General features: G+C 44.8%; 1 protein-coding gene across 3 annotated transcripts in view; it reads left to right on the forward strand.

Moving 5' to 3' along the window:
* The window catches only part of LOC311242490 (dystrophin-like), a 105,152-nt gene that overhangs the window by 47,758 nt on the left and 36,733 nt on the right, over positions 1–20,661 (forward strand). For all 3 annotated transcript variants that reach the window (XM_084331453.1, XM_084331451.1, XM_084331452.1), the window contains exons 5-9: positions 5,511–5,572; positions 7,578–7,652; positions 12,565–12,766; positions 14,906–14,991; positions 15,429–15,586. In XM_084331453.1, the coding sequence (XP_084187579.1) occupies positions 5,511–5,572; positions 7,578–7,652; positions 12,565–12,766; positions 14,906–14,991; positions 15,429–15,586 (583 nt within the window). The remainder of the gene's footprint in view (positions 1–5,510; positions 5,573–7,577; positions 7,653–12,564; positions 12,767–14,905; positions 14,992–15,428; positions 15,587–20,661) is intronic.

Raw genomic sequence — 20,661 nt, forward strand, 5'->3', positions numbered from 1 at the left:
GTCCCCGACCGCCAAGAACCTTGGTGTTGTCCTCGACGACCAGTTGAACTTCTCTGCTCACATCGCAGCGACGACCAGAACCTGCCGATTCCTCCTGAGCAACGTCAGAAGGATACGCCCCTTCCTGACAAAAGAAGCCACCCAACTCCTCGTCCAATCAACAGTCATCTCCCGCCTCGACTACTGCAATGCACTGCTCGCTGGCCTCCCGGCCACTGCCACTAAGCCTCTTCAACTCATTCAGAACGCAGCGGCCCGCCTCAAACCTACCGAAGTCGGCCCATGTCACCCCACTTCTTAGGGACCTGCACTGGCTCCCCATTGCTGCACGAATCCGCTTCAAGGCCCTCGACCTAGCATACCGTGCGGCAAAGGGAACCGCTCCCGCCTACCTCCGGTCAATGGTCTCTAACTACACACCCTCAAGACCCCTACGCTCTGCATCTTCTGGCCGCCTCAGACCTACTCCTATCCAAGCTCCGGGAGGGTCATCAAAGAGAAGTCGCCTATTCTCAGTCCTTGCCCCACAATGGTGGAATGAACTACCCACCCCAGTTAGGACAGCCGAATCACGTCCAATCTTTCGCCGTCGACTAAAGACGCACTTCTTCAACCATTATCTGAATTAAAAAAAAAAAAAAAAAAAAAAACAATAAAAAAATCTAACCCTAACTAACCGTACTGTCATGCACTTGTCCTAATAAACTAACCTACACTGTAGCACTCAACACTTTGATGAACATTGTTGCTCAGCTGATAGAGTTGTGCCCTTCCTGATGGCTTGTCGTACAGAACTTGTAAGTCGCTTTGGATAAAAGCGTCAGCTAAATGACTAAATGTAAATGTAAATGTAGTTTGACTTTTATAAATAATATTTTATTCTTTAAGCGTCTTTTGAGTATTTAGAAAAGTGCTATATAAGTCTGATGTATTCTTCTTCTTCTTATTATTATCATTATTATTATTATAGACCTCATGTGTGGGAGTCTTATGGCAAAACGAGTCCGTTATTAAATGCTTCATCTGTGTTACACGCAGACTCTTGAATGAAGTCTTCTAATATTGATTTCTGTTTTTGACAAGGCAGGGGATTTAGAATTTAGAACAAAGCAGGATAACAATTTGAAAAAGGAAGAATCGCCAAAACTAGCTTAGTATTCCAGCACAGGTCCCCTGACGTCAGCGGCATCAGTCCCTCTTAATGAGGGACGTAATGAAATTGCAATACTCCCCTCCCTTAGTGTTCGCATTTGTACCTTTTTGTATAAAATAGGCTAGTTTGCTAATCACAATGCTCCTCCTGAAGCCACTGAAGGACAACATAGCAGGTAAATGGGAAACAGAAATGTATTTTTTCGCCACAGGCACCTCTAGTCTCTTTTTTTTTTCTCTTTTCAAAATGACGACGACACTTGAGAGTTCTATTTCAGACAGGGCTTAATGCCAGAGAAACACACACGCATTACACACACAAACGCAAATGCTACGGCTTACTCATAGATGTACTCCAATCCTTGACCCCACACCTGCTATCTCTCAAACAAACACGCACGTATATACACACACCACTACACACTCACACCCACCGCACAGACTCTCACTCAAATACACACATCTGTCTCTCTCTTCTCTCATACACACACACACACACACACACACACTCTTCAGCTATACTGACTCTCTTGTGAGCAGCAGTGGGCAGACACAAGGAGAGGGAGAGAGAGAGGGAGGGAGAGAGGGAGAGAGGGAGAGAGGGAGAGAGAGAGAGAGAGGAGAGAGAGAGAGAGAGGAGAGAGTGACAAAGTATCACACTGTAAGCTCACACACACACACACAGCAGGAGTACCAGTGATGAGTTCTGGTGTGCGTTCTGTTCGTGAGGTGACTGCTACCGTACAGCAGCTCATTCTGGGATGTGTTCTTCATTTCCTTCTTCGACTCGACTCCCATTAATTCCTAATGGAGGCTTCCTGTTTTTCTCGCATTTCTCCTCATTGTTTCCTGGTTATATTGTGTTGTCATGGTTACATCACCATACAATGCCATGTGGGTCGGGCTCACTGGCGTTCTCTTCAGTAATGTATGATTATAAAATGGAAGACATCCACACAGGGGATTAATTGCACGTTTTGTGGGTTCACCGAACAATATAGGCATATGATACGACTTTGGTTTTTAGTCCAAATCTTTTGTAAAGATGAGAGATATTCCATTCTAACCAATCAGAGAAGCTCAAGGGGAAGTTCCTTTGGAATAGGGCTGCACGATTTTGGGAAATAATCTAATTGCGATTTTTCTGACAGATATTGCGATTGCGATTAAATGTGCGAATATAATAAAACATATTTTAAGCAGCCCCACAGAGGTTTATTGTAAAATGCGGCTTGCATCTGGCCTACGCTGTGGGTCTGTTCGGGACACCGAGCCTGAAAATGTTTCTTTTTACCTGGGAATCGATACCGGTACCCAACGTACCTTTTTTTCTGTACTTTACTCTCCCTCTCTGAAGTCTAAACTTCATAACACACAATCTAAAACCCCTTACCTCCCTCTCTCAAACCGATCTTGTATCTCAATGGGACTTCCTGGTTAAACAAATTAAAAATAAAAGTAAAAAAGAATTATAATAATAATTGCGATGTTTATTTATTTTTTTGCGATTTGATAATTGCATCATTCCAAATCGCGATTTCAATTTAAAATCGATTAATCGTGCAGCCCTAGTTTGGAATACACTTCTCTGATTCGTTAGAGAGGGGAGCCTCTATCTCACAGTAGACATGTCCATGATATGTGTTTTGGATCTGAACAAATCAAAAGTCAAATCAAATATTGTACACATTTTAGCTTTAATTATAGTGTAAACAGGAGTGTTGTGTAAGTAGGGATGCACTGATCCGATATTGATATCGGCCCCGATATGACTAAAATAGCTGGATTTTTTAATAATAATATAATAATAAATAAAATAATAAATAACAATTCAGTACATTTATATCTATGTTAATTTGTTTTTTTTGTGAACAATTTTTTTTATTATTTTTTTGACATGACATAAAACTAGACACACAAGCATTAACAGTAAATATCCACAATAAATCACAGGATTATACATTCCAATATTTGAATCAATATAAATGTAGTTTACGAGATATATACATTATACTTGCAATACAATACAATACATACATATGCTCTTACTCGCTTTTCTCCCCCCCCCCCCCCCCAGGACCCCCCTTGGATAATCCATCCATTATTTCGCTTCTAACCAAGGATTAGAATTATATGCTAACCTTTATTCTGTCCACCACTTCTAACCAGATTGCAATGCTGGCTTCATTGACACCTAAAATTCTTGCTGTAGATATCTCTAGATAAATCACATCGAGATAAGTAAGAGCTAATTGTGTTAATTTGTTACATTTTGTTTCACTAAGTTAGGAAAGTAATGTTTTAAGTCATGCCTGTTGCCTTGCACAAAAGAATGATCTTCCACACAGTGAGGCATACAGTTTATTAATTAAACGATGGGTATTGGATCGGTACTCTGGATCGGATCGGTACTCGATATCGGCCGATACCCAAAGCCCAGGTATCGGTATTGGGACTGAAAGTCGGATCGGTGCATCCCTAGCTGTAAGCCCCAGGATGCATTATATCACTTCATTATATGACACTAGTCATGTGTATCGGCAACGGTCTGTCAGTACTTTTACTCTTAGTCATAGTATAATATACTAATAATATAATATTATATTCAGATTCAAATTATGTATTGCCTATATTTATTGTAACGTATAATATAACCAATAGGGCATACAGACTCATCTGCACCTTTGTTTACACAGTTTAAATTATTATTTTATTTATTTTACTTTGTTTCTACTATTACCCTGCCCATAACTGTACCTCCCCTCCCCCATGCTGCTATGACCCCCGAATTTCCCCAAGGGGATCAATACAAAAATATCTTATCTTAGTGAAAATCTGATATCGGTATATCAGCCTCAAAAAGCCATATCACTGCAGCCCTAATAAATAAACCTCAGCTCAGTTTGCATTAGTTTGGTTTGGTTTAGGGCTGTCTTAAATACTTCGAAGCTTCGAAGCTTTGTTCGATGGGCATGGGATTCGAATGGGAAAATACAATAAATTTTTTTTTTTTTTTGCTAAATCAACTCTGCCTCTTTTTGATTTGATTTGAAATCTTTATTTCGAACATGCAATGAATACAAACAAACGATAACAAAAGCAAAACACAACTCAATCTACATGTTCGAAAAGGAGTAGGAAGAAGTATACACTTATTTAATCCTACCCTTTTTCCACTACTCAAATGAGTGTACTATTTTAAAACATTAAAAAAAATATATAGATGCAAAGTGTTTAGTTTGTCTAAGATTTTAATAGGTTTAAACCTTACAGCACTGAGGGCGGCTGGGTGGCGCAGCGGACATTGCGCTCGTCACCAACGCAAGAGACACCGGTACCGTTGTCAGCGTTGCCTCCGGCTTGGGCCGGCCGTCATAGTGACTCAATTGGCAGAGTCAGCGGGAGGGAAGTCGATGGGTGGTAGTCTGGTCGTTGTAAACAGTGACTCCTACAGGTCGGTCAGGGCGCCTGCACAGCAAAGACAGGAAAATGGCGGGGGCAGTGTGAGCCTCCTACGTGCTACTCCTCGCCAATGAGAGTCCGTGCTGGCAGGTGAAAAGATGTGACTGGCTGCCTCCACATGTATCGGAGGGGACATGTGATGGGCCTCTATCCTCCCTACGACCGACCAGTGGGGGGCACATGCGAGCAACGATCAAGACTGTATCCATTTCCCCAACCACTGCACTTTACTGTCTTATTGTTGTCTCACTGTTCTGTCCTGTTTTGCACTTATTATATATATATAATTTTTTTTTATCTCGAAGCTTTAAATTAAAATTTAATCTCTGCCCCGAAGCTTCGAATGCCAAAAAATAAATTGGAAGGTCAGCCCTAGTTTGGTTTTGTTCCACAGTGCCGGCAGTGGAAAACACCATCCTCCTCAGATCCCAGTAGAGATGGTGTGTAGGACTGCGTTCCCCCACCCTGCCATTGGATTGGTTGGAATGCAGCCTAGCCAACCAATCAGTGTTAAATCTAATCGCACACCATGGGGCTGATGATGGCGAGAGTCGTTTAGAGAGATGCACAGTGTTAATTGTGCGTGTGCGTGTGTGTGTGTGTGTTCTGGCCTAAGGGAATGGTAAGGTTACTGGCACTGCTGTTTCTTCACATTATCTTGTAGGTATAGTCGCCAAGACCTGCTGTAGTGTGTGTGTGTGTGTGTGTGAGTGTGTGTGTGTGTGTGTGTTCTGGCATAGGGGAAGGATTACTGCTGCTATCTTCACATTCTCTTTCACAGGTATATAGCCAGCTAGTTGCCAGGTTTTGCAGTCCTGCTGTGTACTTTACAAAAATATTAAGTGTGTGTGTCTTTGCACTGACTGTTTTGTCCTTTTTTGTCCCTTCCTTCCCAGCCACCAGACCCAGACGACATGTTGGGACCATCCCAAGATGGCCGAGCTGTACCAGTCTCTGGGTAAGACACACACACACACACACACACTCACTCACTCACTCACTCACTCACTCACTCACTCACTCACTCACTCACTCACTCACTCACTCACTCACTCACTCACTCACTCACTCACTCACACACACACATATATAGGTATGCAAACAGCTTGGAATGGATTCGAATGTTTTTGTAATGTTATAGAGGTATGCAAACGGCTTGGATTAGAATGTTTTTGTAATGTTATAGAGGTATGCAAACAGCTTGGATTCGAATGTTTTTGTAATGTTATAAAGGTATGCAAACAGCTTGTATTAGAATGTTTAATTCCCAGACGTTCGCAAACGGACACAAATAAAAAAGAGTTATTAAAGAACTAAAAGGAAGCGATAAAGGAATCGCTAAGTAATCAACATTGATCACATCTTCAATTCCCAACCCTGCTTGTTGTTTGTTTTTAATGTGTCAATGTAATGGATTTTTGCGATGTTGTGTTCAGTATTCATTTAGCTTTGTAAGTGTGTGTTTTACCTTCACGGACCAATGTTTGTTTATGCTTGCATCTGTTAAAGTAGATTTATTTCCTCGTTATTTCCGTTATAATGAATTCATCAAATCATAGCCCACTGGGGCTAAAAAGAGACTCAAATAAGAAATCAAATCAATCTCTCTCTCTTTCTCTCTCTTGCTCTTTCTCTCTCTCCCTCTCCTCTCTCTCTCTCTCTCTTTCTTTCTCTCTCTCTCCCTCTCCTCTCTTTCTCTCTCTCCCCCTCTTGCTTTCCATATTCCTCTCTCTCTCTCCCTTTTGCTTTCTCTATCGCTTTCTCTCTTCCTCTCTCTCTCTCCAACCCGACAACTTGGAGAAACTCAGCCTTCTCCAGGAGTGCCTGCTCGGCATTGAGAGCTGGATGGGGAGTAACTTCCTCCAGTTAAACGCAAAAAAAACGGAGGTGCTGATCGTAGCAGCTGAAAAGACTGCAGCTAGAGTGGCCACTCACTTGGGGTCCCTTAAAGACAACATACGTCCCCACCTGAGAAACCTGGGTGTTGTCTTCGACCAGGCCATGAACCTAGACAAACATTTCAAAACACTCACGCACCTGCTTCTTTCACCTCAGAAACATTGCAAAACTATGCACCATCATATCTCACTCTGAACTAGAACTGTCAGTGCATGCTTTTATTTCCTCTAGGCTTGACTACTGCAACTCACTTTTCACCTGTCTCACCAAATCATCCACAGATAAATCACAAATGGTCCAAAATGCTGCAGCCAGGCTACTCACAAGGTCAAAAAAATCATGCCACATCACTCCCATTCTGGTATCCCTGCACTGGCTCCCGGTACACTATAGAATTCACTTCAAAGTCCTCACTTTCACTTTCAGAGCACTTCACGGTCAGGCCCCCATCTACATCACTGAACTCATCCATCCCTACACCAACACCCGCTCACTCAGATCTGCCGATCAGCACCTCCTGGTGGTCCCCAGGTCCAGGCTTAAAACAAGGGGTGATCGAGCCTTCCAGGTGACAGCACCAAGGCTCTGGAATGCTCTCCCCCTGGACCTGCGAATTGCCCCCTCTGAGAACTATTTTAAAAAACAATTAAAAACACATTTGTTCAGACAGGCTTTTGGTCATGCATAGGCACTTTTTTTTCTTGTCCTCACTGTAGTTTTTGTTTTAATTAGTGACTCATGATTTTATCCAAATTCTTTTATTCTACTTTTTCTATCTGGTTTCACTGTTTGTTGTTGTTGTCATTTATTTCTGATTTTGTTTTTATTGTGTTTTTATATTAAAGCTGTAGTGTAAAGCACCCTGTGCATTCGTGCTGTGAAGGGTGCTATATAAATAAAGGTCATTCATTCATTCATTCTTTCTCTCAACCCCCCTCTGCTTTCCATCTTCCTCTCTCTCCTCTCTCTCCCCCTCTTGCTTTCCATCTCTCTCTCTCTCTCTCTCTCTCTCTCTCTCTCTCTCTCTCTCTCTCTCTCTCAACCCCCCCCCTCTCTCTCTGCAGCGGACCTGAACAACGTGCGTTTCTCTGCGTACCGCACGGCCATGAAGCTGCGTCGCCTGCAGAAGGCTCTGTGTTGTGAGTAGAAGCTTCATCTCAGTACAATACAGGCTTGTTTGAAAGAGGGGTTGAGAGAGTCTGGATACTGGAACACTGAGCTACACCTAGAGTTTAGAGCGCCTCGTAACGGACCATTTCACCAAAGAAAACGATGCTGATGTATTTTTCACACAATCTCACACGCGTCCAAAAAGTGTTATAGTGTTACAGTTATTGAGAGTAAATTAGTTTGAATATGGCCACCAGTGATGTCATCGGAGACATTGAATCTTATGAAATTATAAGGTAGCAGTCCCTATAAGACAAGGTATTGCTATTTTTTTATCTACATCATTTCACGGTGTTGTAATGTACACAACACAAGGATGGAGGATCAATGGTGTTATTCACAGTCAAAGATGAAAAAGAAAAAAATAATAATAATATCTAATAATAATTTATATTCTCCTTTTGGTTCATTACAATTTACTGAAGCATAGTAACAGACACAATATTTCTGACACTGGGAATACATTCCCTGAGGTCCATAGATGTCCCTAGATACCAAGAACATGCCAATGGACCTTTACTTGGGTATGTACTTTTAGGCAAATGTTCTGAAAATATGGCTAGGGCTTAAGAGGTCTTTCTCAACTCTTCTTTGTTGGTGCTGTCTTTCCCAACTCTTCTTTGTTGGTGTTAACTGGTGGCAAGCATTAGCCTGTTTACCTTATGTTGCTAGGCAACATAATGCCAGCTCGCTGATATTTTCTGTTTTTCAACTTTCAATGAACCTGTGTTACTGTGTCTAGAAAGGGATTAGCCTGCAAAGTCTGACGCCAAGCACCTCATTGTTTACAGATATCTTTGTTGTAATGATAACAAGCGAGCTAAACAGCGCTTATAGATGCATTATGTATTTGCTTTGGGATTATCCAAAGCGAGCGTCTTTATCACAAAGTTCAGCTACAGGAAATAAAGAGAGGGTTGCAGAAGTGGGCGGGGCTTATGAGGTGACTACGTGCCTTCATACTAGCTTCCGAGAGAGGAAGAGAGGGAGAGAGAGAATCAATATGTATGACTCCATTGAAGGACACTTTTACACAGTCAGGATTGAGGCAAACATGGTTGACGTTCCCTAACGTTAAATGTTTCTTTATTGAGACAGTATGAAGGCTGAGAGGGAGACAGAGTAGAGGAGACACAGGAGTGAAGGTTCTTTATTGAGACAGTAGGAAGGCTGAGAGGGAGACAGAGTAGGGGAGACACAGGAGAGACGGTTCTTTATTGAGACAGTAGGAGGGCTGAGAGGGAGACAGAGTAGGGGAGACACAGGAGAGAAGGTTCTTTATTGAGACGGTAGGAAGGCTGAGAGGGAGACAGAGTAGGAGAGACACAGGAGAGAAGGTTCTTTATTGAGACAGTAGGAAGGCTGAGGGGGAGACAGAGTAGGAGAGACACAGGAGAGAAGGTTCTTTATTGAGACAGTAGGAAGGCTGAGAGGGAGACAGAGTAGGGGAGACACAGGAGAGAAGGTTCTTTATTGAGACAGTAGGAAGGCTGAGAGGGAGACACCGGAGAGAAGGCTCCGGAGTGCAACCGTTTTTGTCGACAGTGCGACTAAATGTTATAACTAGGAGCACCCGTGTGACTTGCAAATATGCACACCGCTTTAAAAGAAAAGGTTTAATCATCGTATATCATGTGGAACACCAGGAGAGAAACACCAGCGAGAATTGGCTGAGATTATTACAAAGAAAGGAATGCCATGTGTTGCCATGTATACTGCCAGGGAAAACGTACGTTTTGCAGACTCGACCGCAGACTTTAAGACCTTTCACTACCACACCACCAAATGGTTAACCCTTTCACTGCGACAATACAGAAGGTTAACCCTTTCACTGACACACGACAACATGTTAACCCTTTCACAACCACACTACAGAAGGTTAACCCTTTCACTACCACACTACAGACGGTCTGTAGTGTGGTAGTGGAAGGGTTAACCTTATGTAGTGTGATAGTCAGAGGTGCGTTGCTCATGGGACAGGGTTGCACGCCGGGCGACCAGCTTTTGTGAGCAGAAGCGCGTGCACTCAAGAACGCGCTGCACTCGCCTCGTCGCGTGTACCTGGCTACCTCGCATAAGCATAACAATTCATGGCAATCGCATTCACAGGTTTGGTGTGAACGGTCAGACCATCGTTCACACCAAACCTGAGGAATGCGCTGCACTCGACTGATGCGCCAACTCGCTAAGTACCCACATGGCTACTTTGCATGACAATAGCTCAGGTCGTCAAGTGTGTTCAAATACGTTCTCAGATACATTCACACTAGGGCTGTCCCCGACTAAGGATTTGGATAGTCGACTATGATTGGCAAAAATTTGCCGTTAGTTGACAAAAAAAAAATAATAAAAAAAAACGTACTTTTATTTATACATTTTTTGTATCATTCCATTTGGGCTGTGGGGGGTGCTTAATGTCTGAAGGAGTCGACTGGAGGCTTCTTGTCCTCTGCAAAAGCATGCAATTGGTCCACTGATGGATACATCTTGATATTTGTCTAGTCTAGTGTGTTCATTAGATGGGTGAAATCCTCTTTCAGTGCCTCTGTGCCTGTTTTCTTAGGCAGTTAGCCTCTGGTATGCGTGCCATTAGCGTTAGCCACACTTCTAGGCCTCTTTTCTTTAGGAAAGAATGATATAAAAAAAATATATAATATATATTATAATTTTTTTTTTTTGTACTATTCGACTAAGAGGTTGGTTAGTCGACTACGGCTCCTTTCGACCGATTAGTCGACTAATCGACTAATAGGGGTCAGCCCTAATTCACACACAACTTGTGAATGAAATGTGTTACATTCCATTCGTATTGGGCAATTAGGCATTGTCTTTAGTCTGTGCGTATGCGAAGGAACATTTATGCGCATGCGCAGGAGCGCGCGCACGTGGCGTCATTAAAACATAGTGCAACCAGTCAGCCAATCAGGAACGCACCTCTGGTGATAGTGAAAGGGTTAAACACGAAACACTGGTAAAGCACAACAACAGCCTGAAGCGTAAACCATGCCGGGACAGAATCACTGACAGAATCACTGATGCCAACAGCATTTCCAAGGCAGAACTCCCACACACTGTCCTGTTTCCACCCTTCGGACTGTCATCAGGTCAAACTGATGGACAGAATAATTATTCCCTGATGAAGGTCTGATTAAAAATAATAATAGGGACACATTTAAATGGCAGAACCTCCCCAAGAAGAGGCTGAAATTACAATAAAATTCAATGCAGCCCATCGTTACATTGCGAAGGAAGAGCTGCCATTCACTAAATCCAAGCACATTGAACTGTCAAAAAAGAACAAATCAAATAAAATTTATTTGGAAGGCCCGACAACACACGTTAATGTCCCCATGGGCCGGACAAGTCTTCTTTAAACAAGTCAAGAAGAAACATCACAATAAATCAAGAACAAAACAAAAAGACCATAAAGTAATTTTTTTTTTAAATAAATGCAACACTCCCAGACGCGAAGGTAAGGAAAAACTCACTAAAACCTAGCAATAGGAAAAAATGCACCACAGGCAATGTGGAGGAGAGAAACCTTAGAAGGGCCGTTTAAGGGGGGATCTCCCTTCTTAGATGTCGGTGATCGTAGTGTTGCAATAAAACAGGCGAACACAGATAAGTGCATGCGATAGCACCTGAACATTTTGAAAGATAAAAAAACAAGAGCTCAAGTGAATCCGACTTACAGCCACGTGTGCTCAGTTCGCTGGAGTTATCATAGAATCACAGAGGAGGCCAGCGATGAGATGCAGGGCTTATCTGTCCTTCACGACTGACTGTGACACTGATGTGAGAGAACCTACTGCACACACAGGGCGGCCAGCGGATGTTCTGATTGGCCATGGCCAAGTACTAGGTACTTACAGTGTCAGACTGTGGAACGTAGGTCTTTATCACTTTTAGTGTTTATTAATCCATACACCACGCCACATATAAAACTAAACATAAGTGATAGATTTATATATACATAAGTAATAGAATACGACTCGAGCAGAGCTGGGAAATCATCTTTGGCCTCACCCCAGGCACAATGAAAAACACAAAGCAATTAATGCAGAGGGTATAGCGGTTTTTTATCTTTTTTAGATACAAGCTTTTATGCTTATTTAACGCTTCTAGGAGTAGGTAGGCTAATCCAGTCGGTTTGTATTTGAAGCAACTACAGTTCAAATAAAGTGTTTTGGAATACATTTAAATGTAATGATTTTTTTGTGTATTTCTTTTTTTTATTTTAATTTTTTTCTCCACCATCCCTCCCTCCCCTCCCTCTCTCTCCCCCTCCATCCCTCCCTTTCCTCTCTCTCCCCCTCTCTCCCTCCATCCTTGCTCCCTCTCTCTCCATCCATCTCCCCTCTATCTCTCTCTCCATCCTTTCTCCCACTCACTCCTCTCCCTCCCTCTCTATCCCCCTCTCTCCATCATCCATCCCTCCTCCCCTTTCACTCCCCATCTCTCCACCCATCCATCTCTCACCCTCCTGCCCTCCACCCTTGCTCCCTCTCTCTTTCCATCCAATCCGTCCCTCCCCCTCTCTCTCCCTCCATCCTTGCTCCCTATCTCTCCATTCATCCCTCCCTCTCTCCCTCCCTCTCTTTCTCCGTCCCTCCTCCCGCTCTCTATCTCCCCCTCCCTCTCTCCCTCCCCCCTCTCTCCCCCTACCCCATCCCTCCCTCCCTCTCTCCCTCTCTCCCTCCATCCTTGCTCCCTCTCTTTCTCTATCCCTCATCTCTCTCTCCCTCCCCCTCTCTCCCCCTCCCTCTCTCTCCCCCTCCCCCTCCTCCCTCCCTCCCTCTCTCCCCCTCCCTCCATCCCTCCCCCCCCTCCCTCCCCCTCCCTCCCTCCCTCCTCCCCCTCCCCTCCCTCCCCCCTCCACAGTGGACCTGTTGGGCATGCCCACGGCGTGTGAGGTGTTTGAGCAGCACGCTCTGAAGCAGAACGAGCAGCTGATGGACATCCCCCTGGTGGTGACGTGTCTCACCAGCCTGTACCAGCGGCTGGAGCACACGCACACGCACCTGGTGAACGTGTCGCTCTGCGTGGACATGTGTCTCAACTGGCTGCTCAACGTCTACGACACGTGAGTGTGACGCACGCACACGCACAGACAGACAGACAGACAGACACACAGACACACAGACACACAGACAGACACACGGTGAACGCGCCGCTCTGCGTCGACATGTGTCTCAACTGGCTGCTCAACATCTACGACGCGTGACACATTTGAATACTTTATTTGGTTCCACAAATTATATTACATAAACAGGGAATCAGATATATCCGAGGCCAAGCAGCACTGAACACTTAAAGGAACACGGCAACTTTTTGGGAAATTAGCTTATTTGCCATCTACCCTGGAGTTAGACGAGCAGATACAGACCCCTTTCTTCTCTGTGCATGCATTAGGCTTAGGGAACAGCCACTCTGTTAGCCTAGCTTAGCGTCAGTGGGGGGGTGAACCTCCGACCCTCTAGGGGGGTCCGGGGGCATGCCCCCCCGTAACTTTTTTTTTGTTGTAAATTTTAAAGTTAAATGCATCAATCTGGTGCACTTTGAGAGCAAAATAAAGAGGCTAGATCTATGATGAACTTTGTGCTCAAAACACAAAATCGACTAGACTAGTGCTTCCCAATCCTCTCCTCGAGGCACCCCAGCCGTTCAATGTATTTGTTCAATTCCACCACCAGCACACCTGATTCAACCTAACTAGCCCTTTATTAGTTGAATCAGGTGTGCTGGTGGTGGAATTGAACAAATACATGGAACGGCTGGGGTGCCTCGAGGAGAGGATTGGGAACCACTGGTAGAGCATACATTTGAGCCATCAAAGAAATGAAGCAAAAGTGGTTACCTGTGTTGAACTGGTTTATTTTTTAGAAAATAAAGAAATATAGTGGATTACTGTTACGACTACTACCACTGCCAATACTACTGATACATCCTGCCACAGTCTAGGTAATTCATGGGAAACCGCGTCATTCACTGGAAGTAGGTGTGGCAGTGTAGCCTAGTTCCCAATAGTTACGAAATACACTCCAAATAAAACTCAAACTTTCCTGTAAACATGTTGTGACCTCTGTGTATTTACCACGTGGAGAAAACATTTAAATAAAAAAAAGAATTAGACATTCATTTTCGTTTTAGTTTTCTAAGCAGATATATACTCGCCTACTCTGAGCTATTGTTTGCCGAACCACTGCTGCCTTGTTTTCAAAAAACAACAGGGCTTTTGAGGTGATGAGATCACTGCTCCCAGGCAGCAGTGGTTTGGCAAAAAAAAAGTCAGAGTATATATCTGCTTAGAAAACGAAAATGTCATTTATTTTATAAAAAAAAATAAAAAATTGTGGTAAATACACAGGTCACAACATGTTTACAGGAACATTTTGGAGTTGTATTTGGAGTGTATTTCGTGACTGTTGGGAACTAGGCTACACTGGCACACCTACTTCCAATGAATGAAGCTAAGCTAGGCTTACAGTGCGGCTGTTCCCTAAGCCTAATGCATGCACAGAGAAGAAAAGGGTGTGTATCTGCTCGTCTAACTCCAGGGTACATGGCAAATAAGCTAATTTCCCAAAATGTTGGCGTGTTCCTTTAAGGGTACACATGGCACCTCCTTCGCCACACGGCTAAGCTGCCAATAATAGCTGAGACAGAGCAATATTTGGCAATTTGTTTGGCTTTTCTCGTTGACATTGCAGCAATTCTCAGACCACTCATGGTGCATTTATATCCATGGCCAAGAATATGAGTATACTATTATCTACACTTGTACCCAAAGCTGGTTATCACATCGAGCAATGGTTGGTATTTTATGTACTTGTCCTGGAAAGCCTGGTCCATGTACAGGTCAAAGGCACAGCCTACTTCTAAGATTAGCACCTCCTTGTGGCTGGTGTCAACAAAAACAACATCAGGTGTATTTGGGATGTTGGCAAAGACATCATGGGTAAAACCAAACCATTCTGGTAGCACTCTACTATGCTTGTACATTGCTGCACTAGGTGGTTTGTACTGCATCAGACACACACACACACAAGTGACTCTCCATTAAGTCGAAAATATTGCGACTTTTGAGTGAGTGTAGCTGCAAAGTTGCTGCATTCGCACAAGATGGGGGGGGGGGGGGGGGGGGTGGCTGTAGCCTTAGTGGGGTTCCTGATGCAGACTGTGATTTTCTCATTCTCTGTGTGTTTGTCTTGTTTGTTGCCAGCGGTCGCACCGGAAAGATCCGCACACTGTCTTTCAAAACTGGCATCATCTCCCTCTGCAAGGCCCACCTGGAAGACAAATACAGATGTGAGTTCACACACACACACGCACGCACGTGCACGCACGCACACACACAACCTCTCTCTCTCCTTTCAGTTTTTGCCAAATATGGAAATCATGCAGAAGAAAAGATGGTAAAATGAAGATGATGAAATTCATTAGCTTGGCTGTTTTCCTCTCTGTTTCCCACTGCACCTGCGTCTTTGTCTCTCTTTCATTGTCTCTCTCATTCCTCTCCACGTCTCTCCATCTCTCTCCTCCCCATGCCTCTCTCTCTCTCTCTCTCCCTTCCTGTCTTTTTACATCCCGTCTCCTACCACCCGTCCTACTCTCTTCCGACTCCCCTCTCCCTCTCTCCCTCCCTCCATCTCTCCACTGCCCCCCCTCTCAATCCCTCCCTCCTCCTCTCCCTCCCTCCTTCTCCTCCTCCTCTCCTCCCTCTCTCCTCCCTCCTCCTCCTCCAGTCTTGTTCCGTCAGGTAGCCAGTGCCACTGGGTTCTGTGACCAGCGTCGGCTGGGTCTGCTGCTCCACGACTCCATCCAGATCCCCAGGCAGCTGGGCGAGGTGGCCTCCTTCGGGGGCTCCAACATAGAGCCCTCCGTCCGGAGCTGCTTCCAGTTCGTACGTAGGAACACACACACACACACACACGCACACGCACACACACACACATGCATGATAAAGAGACACACACACATGATAAAGACACACACACACACGCATGATAAAGACACACACACACATGATAAAGAGACACACACACACATGATAAAGACACACACACATGATAAAGACACACGTGCATGATAAAGACACACACACCCGCATGCTAAAGGGACACACACACACGCATGACCTACCGACCTACCGAAGTCGGCCCATGTCACCCCACTTCTTAGGGACCTGCACTGGCTCCCCATTGCTGCACGAATCCGCTTCAAGGCCCTCGACCTAGCATACCGTGCGGCAAAGGGAACCGCTCCCGCCTACCTCCGGTCAATGGTCTCTAACTACACACCCTCAAGACCCCTACGCTCTGCATCTTCTGGCCGCCTCAGACCTACTCCTATCCAAGCTCCGGGAGGGTCATCAAAGAGAAGTCGCCTATTCTCAGTCCTTGCCCCACAATGGTGGAATGAACTACCCACCCCAGTTAGGACAGCCGAATCACGTCCAATCTTTCGCCGTCGACTAAAGACGCACTTCTTCAACCATTATCTGAATTAAAAAAAAAAAAAAAAAAAAAAAAAAATAACCCTAACTAACCGTACTGTCATGCACTTGTCCTAATAAACTAACCTACACTGTAGCACTCAACACTTTGATGAACATTGCTGCTCAGCTGATAGAGTTGTGCCCTTCCTGATGGCTTGTCGTACAGAACTTGTAAGTCGCTTTGGATAAAAGCGTCAGCTAAATGACTAAATGTAAATGTAAATGTAAATGCATGATAAAGACACACACACACATGCATGATAAAGACACACACATGATAAAGAGACACACACACGTGCATGATAAAGACACACACACACATGCATGATAAAGACACACACACACATGATAAAGAGACACACACACATGCATGATAAAGACACACACACACATGCATGATAAAGACACACACACACATGATAAAGAGACACACACACACACATGATAAAGAGACACACACACACGTGCATGATAAAGACACACACACACGCAGAGCTTCTTCTTTTCGTGTCTATATACGAAGCTATTCAGCTTCTATAGCGTCCAGCCAGTGCTCTGTAGGTACATTGCTGTCCCTTGACGTTGTAGAGTGCTAGGTCCTTTGCTGTGCAGGGTCCACCTAACAGAGGCCGTGGAAGGAGGTGCTCCATGGTCTGGGGTTCTGTGCCACAATCACATGTGGTCAGGCCACTAATGAACCCCATCTGCTCAGGGCTTCCCTGGAACGGCCAACACCTGAGCGGAGGCGGTTCAGCAGGCACTTCCATTTGGCCCAGTTGTTATCTCCTGGTGGGAGGGTTTCGGCAGGGGGGGGGGGGGGGGGGGGGGTGGTTGGACAGCTTTTACTTCCACATTTTAAGGGGGGCAGCGGTGGCCTAAAGGTTAGAGAAGCGGGTTTGTGACCGGAAGGTCGCCGGTTTGATCCCCCGGACCGGCAGGAAAAATCTGGGCTGGGGAAGTGAATTAATAACTCTCTCCCATACCCTTAACACCAACACCAAGGCACTTAACCCCCAACTGCTCCAGTGGAGTTGCTCAGTGGCCAACGGTGTCAGACTGTGGTTGTACTGCATGGGCAGCTCCCAGGTGTGAATGGAACTGTGTGAATGTGAAGCAGGGCGTAGCTGAAACAGAGCATCCGTGCTCAGCGAACCTACCCTGGGTAAAAAAAATAAAACAAAAAAGGCGGGGCGGTCAGGTGGCGTAGCGGAGATTGCGTTTGTCACCAAACGCCGGAGACGCTGGATTCGCCTGTTCGAATCCAGCTCACAGCTCCGGCGTTGTCACCAGCTTGGCTGGCCGTTCACACTAATACAATTGGCTGTATTAGAGGGTGGGAAAGCTGGAGGGGTGGGTCCGGGTCGTTGTAAACAGCGACTCCTACAGTTCGGTCAGGGCGCCTGCTCAGCGTGGATAGGATCTAAGGGGGGTAGTGTGATCCTTCCACACGTTACACGCTCTCAGTGAGAGTCCGCGCTGCCAGGTGAAAAGAAGCGGTTGATTGGCTAGACGTGTGTCGGAGGAAGCACGTGATAGCCTCCACTCTCCCAGACCGACTGTGGGGGGTAAGTGCGCAGCGACCAGGAAGGGGATTGGGAATTGGCATAACGACTAACATTGGGATGGGAGAAAATCGGAGGAAAATGGAGGGGGAAAAAGACCAAAAAAAAATAAAAATAAAAAAAGGCGGACTTCAGACACACAGGGAAGTGGACTCCTATGGAGGTTCGAACACAAGGCCATCAATTGTCTTATTTCACTACGATGTTACTATGACATCACTATGTAAAGGGCACACATATTGTTCTACTTCATTATGACATCACTATGTAAACCCAACACATATTGTCCGATATCACTATGACATCACTATATAAACGGAACACATGTTGCTGTTATGTGAGGGGAAGGTAAATATCACACACTTGTGGAAAATTCTATTCAAATGACCTTTGTTAATCGCCGAGATATAATGTGTTTTTCTCCACTTCAGTTGTGGTGATTGTAAAATCAATTGATAAATGTTACATCTCAACCTCGTCTTTTTAAATTTAACAGAAAATATCTCAAACCCCTCCTCCTCCAAGACAGACACTGTAGGCCTATGTTGTGTTTAGGGTAATTAGGAGCACACTCATTAGGATTACACATTATTAGGATACAGACACGCATGCTCACATAGACACAGACACACACTGATACACAGTCATGCACCACTGACACTGACATGCATGTGCAACAGAGTTCACGTGGGATTTACTTGTAGTCGTACACGGTTTCTGATTGGATTTCAGTGTTCGGCTCCACACAGGGGAGGAAACTAACTTTTTGGCTTACCAGCCAACTGGCGAGTATCTGATTTTTTTTACCAGCCAAACAGATTTTTTACCAGACAAAAAAAATCGCTAATTGTGATAATTACTTCTTTGTATGTCAAGCCGTGTCAATGTTGTGTATGCATCTGGGTAGGCACACTGTGCCTTTAAGACAGCACGGTGGTCTTACGACAGTGCTGTGAACTTGAAGTACCGTCAAGTGTTGTGGTAACGTCAGTTGGGTTGGTGTGCTGTTGTGCACAGTGCACTGGTTGAGCTAGCCCCTTTCGTGACTGCGATGTGCAAGCCAGGGGCTTTTGAGCATGAAATAAAATGTCTAACCTTACGTCGTAGTCCGGTGCTTTTTTGGAAACATTATAGTCATAACAGATACACCTAGCTGGCTGCTTTGAGCACACAGGGCTAACGTTAGCTAGCAAGCAGCTATAGCTAAAACGCTATAGAAGCTAACCACTGTATACAGTTCCAGTAGACTAACATTACACCTCTGTGATTTAAATGTGTCCTTAGTAACTTATACTCGAGGGTTGTACTAGGGTTGGATGCAGTTCCCCGTTGGTCAGTCTGTCTGTTTTCCATCTTCTGCTGTGTTTAACGTTATCTGTTTGCGAGTGCTCCTGATGGCTAGCCTAGTACCGCGGGACTTTTATTATTATATGTCCGCGGGTTGGCCAGTACTGCGCAAACGTTTATTAAACATTATATGTCCGCGGGTGGTCTTGTGCAGTGCTCTCGTGGCACTGTCAACTAAAGCGAACACTCAGAAGACGCGCACCGTTTGCCAGTGCAGTGATTGCAGAATGTTTTATTTTTTTGTATACTCGCCAGCAGGGGAGGAAACTAACTTTTTGGCTTACCAGCCAACTGGCGGGTATCTGATTTTTTTTACCAGCCAAACGTAAAAAATACCAGCATTTGGCCAGTAAAGTGGCCTAATTTCCTCCCCTGGCTCCACAGCTCCCAACCGTATCTCTTATGTCTGAGTGTATCACATAGAAAGAGCTTAATGTAACAATGCAATATTCATTAAAACTGTAAATCTCAAATGAAAGTAGGTCTATCCTTAGAGTTGAGTACAGGCGGCTTGTTATTGTGGAGGTTCAAGTTATACAAACATTTTTATTGGACATTTCTTTATTGGATGTTTCATTCATGGAGGGAAGGGGGAGCAAGGATGGAAGGAGAGGTAGGGGAGGAGGGAGGGAGGGCGAGAGGGAGAAGAGATGGAGGGAGTGGGAGCGAAAGGGAGGGGAGGGAAGGAGGGGGGTGGTTGGAGAGAAGGAGGGGGAACTTTATAAAGGCAATGTATCATGGTGGCTTTGAACTGCACCAGAAAGCGTCTTGGTCGTATGTGTAGGGGGTTGGGCTCGAGCATCAAGAGGGCACCCCCTGGCCTACACCAAGAGTAATGAAACACAAGCCTGTGCTGCCCCCTACTGGTGGATATTTTCACCCTGCTGCACACTCGCCACCCCCCCCCCCCCCCCCAATCTGTGACGTCAGAGTACCTATCAGAGAGAAGAAAAGAGATACTCTGATGGGTGTACCAATTGGGGGGGGGGGGGTATCAACAAAATCAAAGCAAATGTATTTGTAAGGCCCGACAACACACGTTAATGTCCCCATGGGCCGGACACGCCTCCTTAAAACAAGTCAAGAAGAAACATCACAATAAATCAAGAACAAAACAAAAACACCATAAAGTCCAAAACATTTTAAATAAATCAAATAAATGCAACACTCCCAGACATACCCCACGCGAAGGTAAGGAAAAACTCACTAAAACCTAGCAATAGGGGAAAAAAACACTAACCTTGGGACAGAAAAGGGACGATGTGGCTCATTACTCTCTTTAAATAGTGCTCCTCTGTTTTGGTGGCTGTCCTGCCCTGTTTTGATGCCCTGAAATCGCTATTCAAAAAATACATCGATAACCACTTTCTCTGAGGTCACTTTGTGTCTGTCAGGGGGAAAGAGGGAGGGGCTAGTGGTGTGTTCGGTCGGTCCAAGTGGTAAATACTAGGGATGCACCGATCACACTTTTTCAGTCCCGATACCGATACACCTGGCTTTGGGTATTGGCCGATACCGAGTACCGATCCTATACCATTATCTGAAATTAAAAAAAAATTATAATCTAACCCT

The sequence above is a fragment of the Notolepis coatsorum genome (assembly GCF_963971535.1).
Source record: "Notolepis coatsorum genome assembly, chromosome: 1".
Lineage (NCBI taxonomy): Eukaryota > Metazoa > Chordata > Actinopteri > Aulopiformes > Paralepididae > Notolepis > Notolepis coatsorum.